Genomic DNA, 12,766 nt, shown 5'->3' with positions numbered 1-12,766 from the left:
TGGCTGTGTGGGTGATATTATTGAGCCAAACAGAGCAAGTTCTAATAGGGATAGATCATCATGGTTGTGTATTTGCCCGTCGATCATATCATGTGTCTTTTGTACCAATATTTCCTTTAAATAACTACAAAGCCTGACGGTAATCTTTGTGATGGCCAGGGAGTACATATACGTCAACCCTGATTGACTGCGTATCATGTAGACAAAGGGACGGGTATCATTCACCTGGCCAAAATGCCTTCGTCCTATCATAACTTGCTCGCAGAACCCGTACGGGACTGAATACACGGCCGGCGTTCTATTCAATGAAAATGATACCGTTTTTCCTATTCACCTACTGACCGAAACAAATGGTATAAATAATAGGAATATGCCTCACAGCTTCCTTCTCCTTGTCCTCCTGCTCCTATGCTTCGCATGTCCACACCTCTTCGAAACTGTGTAATCCATCCACATCCGTGACTGAAAGAACCCCATAACAGGATACCAGACAATGAGAATCCAAACCATGATTCTTCTTTCCCTTTGCACCCTAGCAACTTCAATAGCCATACTCCCCAATGCCCGCCGTGAAGCTGGTAACTACCCTCCCAAGACTCCCACTCCCAATACTACACATAGAGAAACTAACCATATACAACCCTAGACGAAGTCATCGAGGACTACAGCTCTGTCACCGAAATGGATACACGAGATACACTTGAAACCAGAGCCTACCCTCGTTGCTTGAGTTACGCGGACTGCAAAGGTGGCTGGTGCCACAAGGGCAACTGTCTAGATAATGTGTGCAAAGGCGCAAATATGTGCCCCAAGGGGTTCTTGTGCGATGGCGCCAACTGCTACAAGCATAAGAAACCTTGGGTGTATGATGGTCCTTCTTAGATGAGATGTAAGTTGTGCTTATGTTATTTGTCGGTGGATGGATGATTGTCTAACCCAGCTCTGTGTAGGGTGATGTTCTCATCGAGGTTCTGGATGTTGGTGACCGGACTTGCTTGTTGAGAGGATGGGTGAGTGGCTATCTGGTAGTAGGGCCTCTGATTCAGAATTACTAGTAGTCTTCCTGGCTGTGACCCGTGACTATGATCCTTGATTGGGAACTAGGTGAATCTGAATGAGTACGCTTTCCGTTGTCTGTGAGAATCACGTTTACATACTTAGTTGTATGAATGACAATGTATGCGTTGTTGATGCAGCTGCTTCATTATGATAAGTGTCCGTATCAAGAAAGCCAATGCAGTATAGAAACATACGGAAACCTTCCTCTGATGTAGTAATACTTTAGTGCATGGCGCAGATCTTATACTAATTAAACATAAGCATAGTAACTGCTAATCTGGTCCGCTATAAATGCAGACTATATTATATTTCCCTTTTCTACTTCGTACACAATAAAAACATTACGTATATCCTAATTTTAAACCCACCCATTACTCAAAGTCGGAAGTACAGAAAACACGACAACGCCACCGGAAGGCAAAATGCACCTGGCAATACTATTAGCAGACATACCACGACATAGGACAGGATGTGCACTTACCCATAACTAGATTCATATAGTAATAACCGGCAGTTTCGGATAAAGTGCCTGAAATCAGCGGACCTAGCATGGAACCAAGACTGAATGCTACTTCGGTCAAGGAGAAGACCCGGGAACTACCACCGAATTCTCCGAAGATATTTGGATCCTTTGCTTCCATGTCCTTGGTAGCAGCTGATAGAATTTTTAATAAGCATGAGTTCGTACTAGGGATAGAGACGGGCAAGAACTGAGGGCGACTCACCAACCAACTGCATCGTGCCCCCACCGCGAATCAAGGTGAAGATAATACCAAGACTAACCAGACCAGTGAGGAAGATGGCTTCGCCATTGGTTTCTGGGCTAGCCCATGGGAACTTCTTATCCCCCGGGACCCCCAACAGCCACAGAAATGGGGTCGAGAGCGCCCAGCCGATCGTCGCAGGCCACCTGGCACCAACTCGATCGCGAAGCCACCCGACCGCAGGGCCAAGGAACATAGGGGGAAGTTGGAGAGTTAGGAAAATCATGCCCACGGAGAGGGTGTTCCAGTGAAAGGTATCGCGCAAATGAAGCGGGAGGGTGGCATCGAAAGCGGAAATGAGGGTTGCAAAAACAAGTGTGTTTATTACACAGGCCACAACGCCAGCATCACTGATCATAATGCGGTAGAAAGAGCGAGATGACTTGACTTGCTCAGTCTCCGTGGCGCCTGTGTTGGAGTCTGGGGACTCGTTGGTAGGGGATGACGGTGGAAGCAGTGGCGCCCTTTCGCTCTCCTCGGGGTCGCGAGGAGCGGTTAGCTTGGGAGAGCTGGGTCGCTCAAGCGGTAGTTCTCGCCTTTCGATCATCAGTAGACGTGCGATAATATCCAGGAAGAGCACCAGCAGAGGAGCGCTCCAAGTCGGCCAGTATCCCACCAACTCCAGTAGCGCACCAGCGACGATAGGGCCACCGAGCTGTGCGGCTGTCACAATGGACATAGCCGTTCCTAGTGCCTTACCAATATGGTCCAGGTCGATATTATCAGTCAAGGTCGCAAACCCTACAATCCATGTGGCGCTACCGGACACTGCCTGCAGGATCCGACCGATAAACAGCGCCTCAACTAGGTGACCGTGAGTTCAACGCAGGTTTGACTACCGTATTTGAAGAATGTACATACTGGAAAAAGTGGAGGCTACTAAAAGGGTACCTGCCACGCATCCTGCAAGAGCGATCAGCAGCGGAGTCTTCCGGCTCGGTGTCTTGTCCGCAAAATGGGCAATGATGGGCGCGGAGATCAGAGACACGAAGCCATGGACAGTCAGGACAGCAGTGGTCATCCGCTGGGTTTTGGATGGATCCATGCTAAGACGATCTTCGAGCATAAAGCTCAAGATCGGAACCACAAAGCCATACAGGAAGGTTTCTGGTGAAGAGCTGTTAGGATATTTGGCACCATGAGAGTTCCAACGCCAAGGGAAAAATACCAGCAAACAAGGCGACGAGAACCGTCGTAAGGATGAAGATTCGGGATGAGCGCCATCGGTAACCCCATGGCAGTTGCTTTTCGCTTTCCATGGTCTTGAGTCACTGGCGACGGGTGACTGACGGGATGATTATCCTTCTATTGTTGAATCCGGGGAATTCGGCAGCCCTCTTGTCTTATAATACGAGAAACATGCCTGGGGTTGGGTTTTCGCCGGGATAAATGACAAATTAACTTGTACCATGCAACATGAGATCAGCAGGTCAGTAATTCATGCACATTAAGAGTCGCTAAACGAGGCAATCGCAAAATCCGATCATCCCTGTCGGACCAACGAGAGAAGAAGGAAAAAATGCATCCGGCCCGCGGTGGATACGAATTACTATCCTTCAGCTCAGCCGCAGTTCCGCTGTCCTAATTGGGGGGTTTTTTTCCCCCTATATATCACCCTCAGCCGCAAGGGCACGACACATCGAAACGAACGCCGAATGAAAATTTAAATGCGTAGAATGGCGTCGATCAGCTTTGACTCGTAGGTTCTCCCTCCAGTCAGCCCTTGCATCAGTCTGTGTCAGAAGTTTCACTCGCGCCGAAGGTGTCACGTTAAGAGATGATGAAGCTGTTACAAGACCCGAACCTCAAGATCTCGTCCGGAAACTTTCATAAGTTTTCGAACGCCGATCAAATTAATCATCGTGCATCTTCGCGCGAACATGAACGCGAACTCCATCTAATTTGGTTGCAGTGGCGGGCCGAGCGACTAATCAAAGATTCCGATCACCTGAATGTGGATACCCTAAAGAACACATCACCCACAGATCCCCATTGCTTCATGCATTCAGCAGCTCAGCTCAAGGCTAACTTGGCACTAGTAGGTACATATCGAGGCCACTAGCTAGCTTGCCCCCACCTCCCTCCCGACCCAAGAAATCAATTTGGAATATGCTACTAGTACCACTTGTGGTGAAGATGATCGACAGGAGGCAAAGACTGGATAATCGGATATTACTCCGTACATACCTACCTCTGAAGATGTACAACTCCAGTAAATACATACATTCTTGGAAGTTTAGAGTTACTCTCGGATATTACCGCTAGAGTTGAGCTCTGACATCCAGTCCAACCCCGCATCAACCTGATCCACAGCCAAGTCCACAGGCATCGGATTTGGGACCACCCACGGACCAACGTATGAAAACAATAGGTCATCAAACGAGATTGGGAAATTATATTGCCCTGGACCCGTAGTCACTGGCTCGGACACGTCGAGCCCTGTCGGAATGTCTTCCCAGGTTTCATCCTCTCTTTCATCAGCGTCATCACATTCACGATTTACTGTCACGATACCAAAATACGGCACGGCAATTTGACGACCAGTCCCCTTTTCTAATGATTGACTGCTTGCTACTAGCTCTTCTAGGGCTGTATGGCATTGACCACTCAACGAGTGTGGTTGGCCTTCGGAGCAATCCTTGAGGGCAGAAAGCGTCCGGTTGATGAGAGACTGATCATATAAGTCCGGGCCCGGTTTCGACTTTTTCTCCCGAAAAGGATGTCGCCCGAGGAGATGAAGGAAGAGAATGACCGCAGCGGTAAGTGCTGAGAATCCGGAGAGCTTTACGCTGTTGTCGATGCGCGCTGTGGTAGGATCGCTCTCATACAAACATAAGTAAGCCTCGAGCAGCGACCGTGCACTTTTTATGCACGACGCTCGGCCATGTTCTTGCCCACTTATGCCCGAAGATTGTAAGAAAAATGGCAAGTATAAATGTGCCTTTAGCTGATGGATGTTTGCCAGCCGGTACAGCCGTGCATGTTTCTCAGGAATATCCTGGCAAATAGATATCTGCTCCATTTCTAGATATCCCACCAGGAGTTGCGAGGTAATCTCGTCAATCTGTTCATCAGCTCTAATGACCGACGAAAGTGTTGGCTCTTTGTTGATCTGCAAGCAATCAATGACGCGACCGGTCAACACAGATAGATGTCGAGCATGGAAAATGATCGGCGAAGTCTCTTTCAAAGAAGGAATGTATAGGTCGCAAAGGTTCTCTGGGATCGAGTACGGAAGCCCAATCATCAGGCTTACCCACCGATCTGCACTAAACAGTTGCCAAAACAATGAATCTACGAGTGCCGAGTTCCTATGCTTCTGGTGGATACCGGCAAGTTGGGCCAGGGTGTTGGCCCTGCGGTACGCGATCCAGGCTCGCCGAGGCTGCAGGGAACTCATATAACATAGCCCTAATGCCATCAAACATTGGAGACCATATCTACCACCAGCTACATTATCATCGTATAGGATCAACTGTTCTACCGGACGGAGGTACTTCCCAAAGTCACCGGTACTAAATGCGAAACACAGTAGCAATATTGCCAAGAGGCAAGGATGTCCAGTATGGAACGCCCGCATTGCGAAGCTCTGGAGGTCAGTATCATCTTCTTCGCCCCAACCCAGCGCAAAGGACTCCCGCCATGTTCGCCACCAATGACTTCGAGTCCGAAAGATCTCGATCATCTCTGATTCGGATGGCAACGCCAGACAAAGTCTGTATATAACATCAGCCCGTTCTATATGTTGTGCAGAACTATGGCGCGTGCTGTCTTTACGTGGTGGAATTGCCGACCTGGGAAAAGCCTCTTTGTCCGGCTGAGGCTGACTAATCTGCACATCGTGAGAAGGATGACACAACAATAGAACCTTCTATCAAGGGCGATGTCCTACTAGTTCATGATTTAATAACTTCATGATCGGCGCACATCCACTTTGCACAGTATCTGGGTTGATGACTGCGCTGTTGACAGCCGCGTCCATTGCATATTGTTGATCTTTCTTAAGAGATAACCTGGCTCTGTCATTTAGTTGGGCTAGTAGTGCTCCAATAACATGAACCGACCCATCCGAATGGCCGTCGAAGGGATTCTCGCCAGTTATTGGGGCACTGGGTGAGACTCCTGAAGATGTTTGATTCGAGTCATAGTTAAGCTGGGATTCGTCCGACCCCTGTGGGACACACGTAGATCCTCGCCTTGCACAGTGAATGCATCTTTCTGAGTTACTTGGAGGGAAGATACAGCGGACCTTCCGTCGTCGGCCTGGGTTCGTGTTAGTTTAGATTCGATTACTACTTAACTGATCCATGATTATTGGAGGCCCACATACACGACACGCAGCTATGCGTCCCCTTCCTCATTCGCCTAGCTGGAGGCATGGGTTCGGTTTGTACTAAATTCCTTTTTTGTTAGGTTCGGACGAGAACTACAGTTTCCGACTCGTGCGGCGAGTCGAGAGATATCCTGCCCATAGTGGAACCGCTACATGCGATTCTCATTCGTCCGTATCAGCTTCGTCCGAGGTAAAATTACTTACTAAGCATATTTCTCTCAGTTCGGACGAACATGAAAAGAAATATAATTATAAAAGAATGCAGGTTCGACATAGGTTTTCTGGATGGTATAATAAGACCAATTGGTACCGTGTCTCTCAAGTGGCATTCTCTTTGGTACGGTATGAATTTCTCACCCTCGACAGAGGCACATTTTCAGAACCCACCATTTTTCCTCGATCACCTCGGACACCTTACATATATCTACGAGTGTTGAGATGATGTCTTCGGCCGATGAGATCCATGTCACGGCGAGACATTCAGTACAGTGTGCCAACAAGACAGCAATACTACCGTTGGAGTCACCATTCAATCTAGGCCCCGGGAATCACTTAGTGTTCCCTTCTGTGCCGATACAGGTGATTTTCATCTATAGGCACTCACCAATAAGTGGAGGTGTGGACTCAAAGACTACTGGGATCGTACCGGCTGAGCGCCTACGTCGCGCACTCTCAATGGTACTAGACTACTATCCGCATCTGACAGGTCGCCTACATTTCAACCCGAGTAGCAAAGCCCCAGAGATTGCAGCTTTAGGAACCGGCGCAGAGCTCCTAGAAGCCCAGTGTGGCTCGCGACTGGATGACATTGCTTCGGCTTCCACTTCAGGTCGCATTCTAATGCCAAATCTACCTGCCTCTGGAAACGCCCTACTCCCCCCTTTCGACCCGACGATGGAAGGAGTCTGTCGCGATCCTCTTGTCGCCATCAAGCATACGCGGTTTGCTTGTGGGGGCGTTTCACTCGGAATCCGGCTCCATCACATCGTCTGTGACGCACATGGATTCTTCCAGTTCGTCCGTGACCTCGCTGAGATCTATCGGGGAGTTCCCGTCAATCAACCCGAGGCAGTCGCCCTCCCGACCCTTTCCTCTCCACCGGAAGTCCGGTCATACCTCTCATCAGCAAACGCCATGTCCTCGGAAGAACGCCACGAAGCGCTCAAATACCAGCCATCAGTATTCTACACAGAAGAGAGTGGCAATGCCTCCACCAAAACCCAAGACCCACCACCTATAACCACAAATCAAAAGCCCCAACCCCGGGTAATCGGACGCGTACTTCGCTTCCCAGGCCCAGAGCTCCAGAAACTGAAAACCCGCGCAACAGACCCCAACCCACAAACCCAAAGCTGGGTATCCACATCCGACGCCCTATCCGCATACAGCTACCAACGCAGCTACCAGGCCCGCTTCCAACACCTCAAATCCCAAGGCATGTCGTCAGCAAAAGCCGCCTCCGAACTCTCGCGCGGGTTCTGGGCCTCTATCAATTTCCGCTCCCCGGATCGTCTCAATCTCCACTCACGTTATTTCCCAAACGCAGTTTACTGTCCCACTGCCTACCATTCGCACGAGTTATTGGCGCATGCGCCACTATGGCAAGTTGCTAAGGCACTGCATGAGCAGGTTCACTCTGTTGACTCGTCGACATTGGAACGGACTATGAAGTGGGTTGCGGCGCAGCCGGATAAGAGTCAAATTAAAGTGAATTTTGAGTTTGGGAACGGTAGTTTTGTTGTTAGTCAGTGGTCGAAGTTTGGTATGTACGCTGGTGTTGATTTTGATGTGGATGTGGATGGAAACCCGATGACGCCAGCGCTTGTCTCGCCTCCTTTTACGGAGATCTCGTTGGTCGATGGGTTGTCCATGATGCTGTCGACCGAGGAACAGACCTTGGAAGACGGGGTGCCTTGTGCTATTGATGTTAATCTTACGTTGAGTGAGCCGCTGTGGGGGATATTGGATAGAGATGATGAGTTTCGAAAGTTCTGTTCTTGTTAAAGAGAGAAAAAAAAATAATCATAATAATGCTATCATCGATCGTAAGCTGTTTATTATGGCTATCCGTAGAGTCTTTGGATAATCATTCTACTCATTTGAGTTATTCTGGCAAACTAAATGACACCGTCTCGAGCCATTCAAGACACGGCTCGCTATTGAAAAGATCTAACATTTGTTCTTCACCCCAGGGAATGCTTGAAACTGTCTCTTCAGATCCCACTGGATACCCTGTGGCATCCGTACCATGGTTCGCGCAATTGGGCGATGTGAGCCTTCCGTTAGTATCTAACTGCTCAATATTGTCTTGCAAACTGACTAATGCGGCAGTGTCATCTACAACAGCCGTGGACTGATCAGAGGCTTCCATGTCGGCTGAAAACAGAGGCCGACAGAGATTGAGCAAGGTTTCAAATAACCGATGCAGCCTGACTGCTGGCATAAACGTCTTGAAGGGGTCGAGTGCTAATGTGGTTCTCTGCATCAATTGCATGTCCCGAATATTCGAAGTCCTGACGACATTGCAAAATAGAGAGAAGAATGGACGGAGGGGGAATAGAAGGATTGTCCTATCCGGGCGTTTTGTTAGAGACATAAGTAAGAGGTATGATATACGATGCTTACCAGGTAAGAAAGGATGCATCGGGTTGTGATGGGTTAGAGGCAACAGCATTGGTTTGTAAATCAACGAATATAGATAGCGCATTCCGAGCGCTTTCCAGACATTTTCTTCGATCTTCCTCATCCTGTAGTAGTCGAAATCGGGATTGGAAGAAATTGTTCAGCATGGTGTAGTGGCAAAATTCAGCTGCGATCCTGTTATTCTTGGTTGTATTGGATCCTGATGATTCCAACTGTTGCCATAATTGTTAGTGATAACATTTGGTATGATAGGGGGTATGTCGCGTAAATTATCAATTCTGGTGCGAAGATCATTTGTCTTTTGAATCAAGTCATCTAGCACTGCCGCGCTTTGTTCTTTGTTGGTCGATTGGCTGGTTTGCAGCTGCACCTCGAGCGTTTTCTCCAATATGCATGCCATATGCCCCATGAATCTGATCACATCTGGGGATGGACTGGAGCCCAAGTGCAACAGAAAAACTGGACTGACTTCTAACCTTGGTAGTGATGGTGGCTTCATGAAAAGCGAGCTCAGGACCTTGTCCAAGTAGTGACACCAGAAAACACACGCATGTATTTCAATGTCTCCTTCGTTACTTGCATTTGGATTTAGTGATTGATAATTGAGGAACGTTATCGTACGAGCAGCGAACGATGTCAACATCCAGCTCTGTGACATGTTTCCAAGAAGCTGCATGAGCATTGCCTATATTCTCAGGTGAATTAGGTAAGATGCTTCTCCAACGAACGATATCGCAAAGATTTACCCCAGACAATAAAGATTGTACAAGCGCAAGACTTGGTGAAGATAAAACATTAATCTGGTTTAGGGCAGTAAGAGCCGCTGCTTTGTAATAGGTGTGAGATCGCTCAAGCTGCTTGCTGAATGCTTGATCTTGGTGGACCGTAGACCATCTGGAGAGACGGAAAAGCTCTTTGGAATATACGCACACCTGGTACTGAAATAGGACCTGCTCATGTTCTTCCCTTTCCATCAAGCCGAGTACCATTCGCTCACGGGTTTTCTTCGAAATATGATCTTGCCATCGATCATTGTCACCTGCACGACTCCGTCAATCGTAGTCATCAGTAGCGAAATAGAACCATACCTGGCGATATTATGTACAACAACTCTGGCTTGAATGATTCGGGCGAGTCTGTCTGCTGAATTGTCGGATCTGTGGGCTCTTCAATACCTACTGGAAATGTTGGCCCCGTGTTGGATATCTGGTGAACAGTATGAATTGCTGCCTCTAGTGCGCGGGCCCTCGTGCTGTTTATTGAACTTTAGCAGTCGGATGAGTCAGTAATACGTGGGAGTAACCTATGATTGCCACAAACCTAAGGATGGAACGAGAACCTCTACAGTGTAATGATGCTCGAAGTGAATAAAACAATTCTTGATAGTGGAGGTATAATATCAGCTTGACACACATCTTTATCTTAATAAGAATAAGTATGTAATATAACTATCCAGCCATAGACGTGATGTGAATCAAGCAAGTCACCAGATCTGCTTTTCGGAATGTTCATTTTAGTGAATTTGGTGGATTAATTGAAAGAGTTTGGTATATTCACTTAATTCGCAGCTTTCGGCTTCGATATAAAACACGTTCATGACATGGTTTCATTGAGAATTTTCTTCTTTAGACCGACCTCCAACCCACAGTGTCTTCCGATCAGAAAGTCACCACGTTCACCATGATGCTCTACATAATATCTCTCCTGTTTCTCTGCAACCTAGTTGCTTCGCTCAACCCTGCTCCTAACGTTCCAGATGATGGCGGTAAGCAGCTGTCCAAGTTTCTCCGCATCATCAGAAGCCCCTTTGTCAAGACTGAACGCCCTTCTCACACGAGCACAGTTTCCTCCATTAGCCAACCTTGCCGTGGCCTCGACAACCAAGGCTCCTGTGAGCCAGTGTCACCCTGGTTGACAGGCGACCCTAACGAAGACGGTGTGTAAATCCATGAAAATACCTACGGATAAAACACAGCAAGGACTAAGTATAATATCCGAACAGACGAACGTATCTGTTTCAGCAACGTAGATTGCCCTATCAACTTTCATTGCCATTTGGGACGCTGCATCAGAACCCCACGCGATAATTTCAGAAGAGCTGTCCGTGACAATCTCCAAAGCAAGTACTGCGTTCTAATTGCCCCATTCTCCGAGAGAGGGGGGAATCAGACGCTAACTTCATCATCTGCACTGCAGTTGGCAAGTGTAGAACCAGTGTCGACTGTCCTCCAGGGTACTATTGCTGGCGTGGCGGCTGCGTCCAGATCCCACGTCCCGCTTCAAAGCCACTTCCCCATAGAGACAACGCTGGTCAGTACCGCCCAATGTCTGATTATCCAGAAGTATGAAGGTTAACCGCATCTAAATAGAAGACTCGCCCTTTGCAGATGCTCAGCGATGCAAACATGTGATCGATTGCCCACAGGGCAAATGGTGCATGGACGGATTCTGTCGGCCATTTGATCAACCCACAAAGTTAGAGACTCGTGATGCAGACATTACAGAAACCTCAGATAGTCCAAGGACTCAACAGAGATGCCATCTCCATGTGCATTGCGGGCCAACTGGACTCTGCATCCATGGTTGGTGCCAATACGTGTCTAATGCGATGTCCCAAGATAACGTAGAAAGCGTTGGAGTAGGCAACGAAGCTACAGAGGAACTCGACATGCTTGGGCCTCGAAAATGCACGAGCGACCAAGAATGTTACCCTCGAGCACTATGTGTGAGCGGCAGATGCAATCATTCCCACGGAGGTGAAGATGGCTCTTGATTTTGATAATAGTGACAGGGGACATCTCGGTTTACCATAGTCTTGTGTATCTGCTGATTGGTAAAGGGGACATTAATTAGCTCGAATTAGGTGCAAAGCATACCTTAAATATTGAGTTGTGCCTGAGCAGTTGCTCGAGTACGAGCAGCTAGAGACTTACCATTGATACCAGGTAAATGGAAGAGAAAGCTACGTTCACCACGTTGGATCGGCTTCTTCTCTTCAGTAAAATGTGGAATATCTGTTGTAGCGAAGTTCTAGCGAACAGCCCGGGGGTCCTGACACGCCCCATTGCCCCCGTTACAGTGATTCAAATACAAAACTAATAAACTGTTAGCCATATCGGCAAATGCAACGATGATGTAAATCAGTTAATGCTCTCAAGACTCATGGGCGAGTTGTCAGAACGGTTATTGGAATAACAACATCAATTAACCAGCCCACGGACTTATACCTAAGGTATTGCGTTTATAGCCTGAAAACAAACGCCCAGTAGCATCATCTTCCACTTGCCTTTCAGTTCAAAACTTCCCCCCCCCCCCCAAACTGCTCCACCATTTCCTGCGAAGTCAAGTGACAGGAGAAAAATGATATTTCGCCTAGATCCCATGTCACGATGGATCTAGGGTAATAAGACATTAGCCTGCAGGTCCGTGGCCAATGTGTTCAGCCCGTTTGTGGAAACTGACTTTCTCAGTTCAATATCATTGCCTAGCGCTTTCGTGGGGTTATTATCAGCCAATGGTCCAAATTTTGAGACGAATTGCTATCCAGAAATTAACGTGGACCCATGCTGCATATAGACTGGGATGCGTCAGGAGAACGATATAAACGTGCCTCTAGAGGTGACGCTGCATTGCCCGTCCCGCTCCCCTGCATTGCTTTGGCCAGTGTTTGCGCCTTAGCCACCACTGCCATAGATATAAAAATGAGTCAGGCGACAGAGAGTCGACCAGAAAGCGCTGCGAATCAGGGAATACGAATTTGATAACTTGCAATTTTAGAGAAGATATTCGATTCAGAGTAGGTTCTTTGTACTGATACTGTATGCAGAATGATATGTGTTAGTCTGTACTTTACAACAAATTTTAACGTGTGTCAAGCTCTACCGAGAACCTAGATGTTTAATTACTTCAAACTGGGCGCTTTAAAATAACGTTTGGATTAGTTTGGCCTAAGGGGAAGGTGACCAAT

The 12,766-nt window shown here is 47.8% G+C and overlaps 5 protein-coding genes across 5 annotated transcripts; 2 read left to right on the top strand and 3 right to left on the bottom strand.

Moving 5' to 3' along the window:
- Positions 1 to 508: 508 nt before the first annotated feature.
- On the top strand, positions 509 to 882 carry BDV38DRAFT_283903 (uncharacterized protein; the record flags this gene model as incomplete). The annotated part of the gene is made up of 2 exons (XM_032060139.1): positions 509 to 578; positions 647 to 882. 2 exons carry the CDS (start codon positions 509 to 511, stop codon positions 880 to 882), a joined length of 306 nt encoding a protein of 101 aa, XP_031912477.1.
- Positions 883 to 1,342: 460 nt separating this feature from the next.
- On the bottom strand, positions 1,343 to 3,710 carry BDV38DRAFT_249549 (MFS transporter). The gene is made up of 5 exons (XM_032054851.1): positions 2,992 to 3,710; positions 2,685 to 2,930; positions 1,785 to 2,627; positions 1,541 to 1,714; positions 1,343 to 1,487 (listed from the first exon to the last, which is right to left on the bottom strand). Exons 1-5 carry the CDS (start codon positions 3,080 to 3,082, stop codon positions 1,435 to 1,437), a joined length of 1,407 nt encoding a protein of 468 aa, XP_031912476.1. The 5' UTR covers positions 3,083 to 3,710; the 3' UTR covers positions 1,343 to 1,434.
- Positions 3,711 to 4,065: 355 nt separating this feature from the next.
- On the bottom strand, positions 4,066 to 6,202 carry BDV38DRAFT_283901 (uncharacterized protein; the record flags this gene model as incomplete). The annotated part of the gene is made up of 3 exons (XM_032060138.1): positions 4,066 to 5,655; positions 5,716 to 6,086; positions 6,154 to 6,202. 3 exons carry the CDS (start codon positions 6,200 to 6,202, stop codon positions 4,066 to 4,068), a joined length of 2,010 nt encoding a protein of 669 aa, XP_031912475.1.
- A 392-nt stretch (positions 6,203 to 6,594) lies between these two features.
- BDV38DRAFT_293825 (transferase family-domain-containing protein) lies at positions 6,595 to 8,160 on the top strand (the record flags this gene model as incomplete). The annotated part of the gene is made up of 1 exon (XM_032062346.1): positions 6,595 to 8,160. One exon carries the CDS (start codon positions 6,595 to 6,597, stop codon positions 8,158 to 8,160), a length of 1,566 nt encoding a protein of 521 aa, XP_031912474.1.
- A 100-nt stretch (positions 8,161 to 8,260) lies between these two features.
- BDV38DRAFT_283899 (uncharacterized protein) lies at positions 8,261 to 8,945 on the bottom strand (the record flags this gene model as incomplete). The annotated part of the gene is made up of 2 exons (XM_032060137.1): positions 8,261 to 8,726; positions 8,782 to 8,945. 2 exons carry the CDS (start codon positions 8,943 to 8,945, stop codon positions 8,261 to 8,263), a joined length of 630 nt encoding a protein of 209 aa, XP_031912473.1.
- Between the last annotated feature and the right edge of the window lie 3,821 nt (positions 8,946 to 12,766).

The sequence above is a fragment of the Aspergillus pseudotamarii genome (assembly GCF_009193445.1).
Source record: "Aspergillus pseudotamarii strain CBS 117625 unplaced genomic scaffold BDV38scaffold_34, whole genome shotgun sequence".
In the NCBI taxonomy this organism is placed as follows: domain Eukaryota; kingdom Fungi; phylum Ascomycota; class Eurotiomycetes; order Eurotiales; family Aspergillaceae; genus Aspergillus; species Aspergillus pseudotamarii.
Note: the sequence above shows the minus strand (reverse complement) of the source record. Positions and strands in the feature narration are given on the sequence as shown.

Bases quoted from the DNA above. Each gene is read 5' to 3' on its own strand.
- BDV38DRAFT_249549 (XM_032054851.1), bottom strand. From the start codon at position 3,082: ATGGAAAGCGAAAAGCAACTGCCATGGGGTTACCGATGGCGCTCATCC. The intron at 2,931-2,991 runs GTATTTTTCCCT...GCTCTTCACCAG, and splicing joins TCTCGTCGCCTTGTTTGCTG to AAACCTTCCTGTATGGCTTT. The intron at 2,628-2,684 runs GTATGTACATTC...ACGGTCACCTAG, and splicing joins AGTAGCCTCCACTTTTTCCA to TTGAGGCGCTGTTTATCGGT.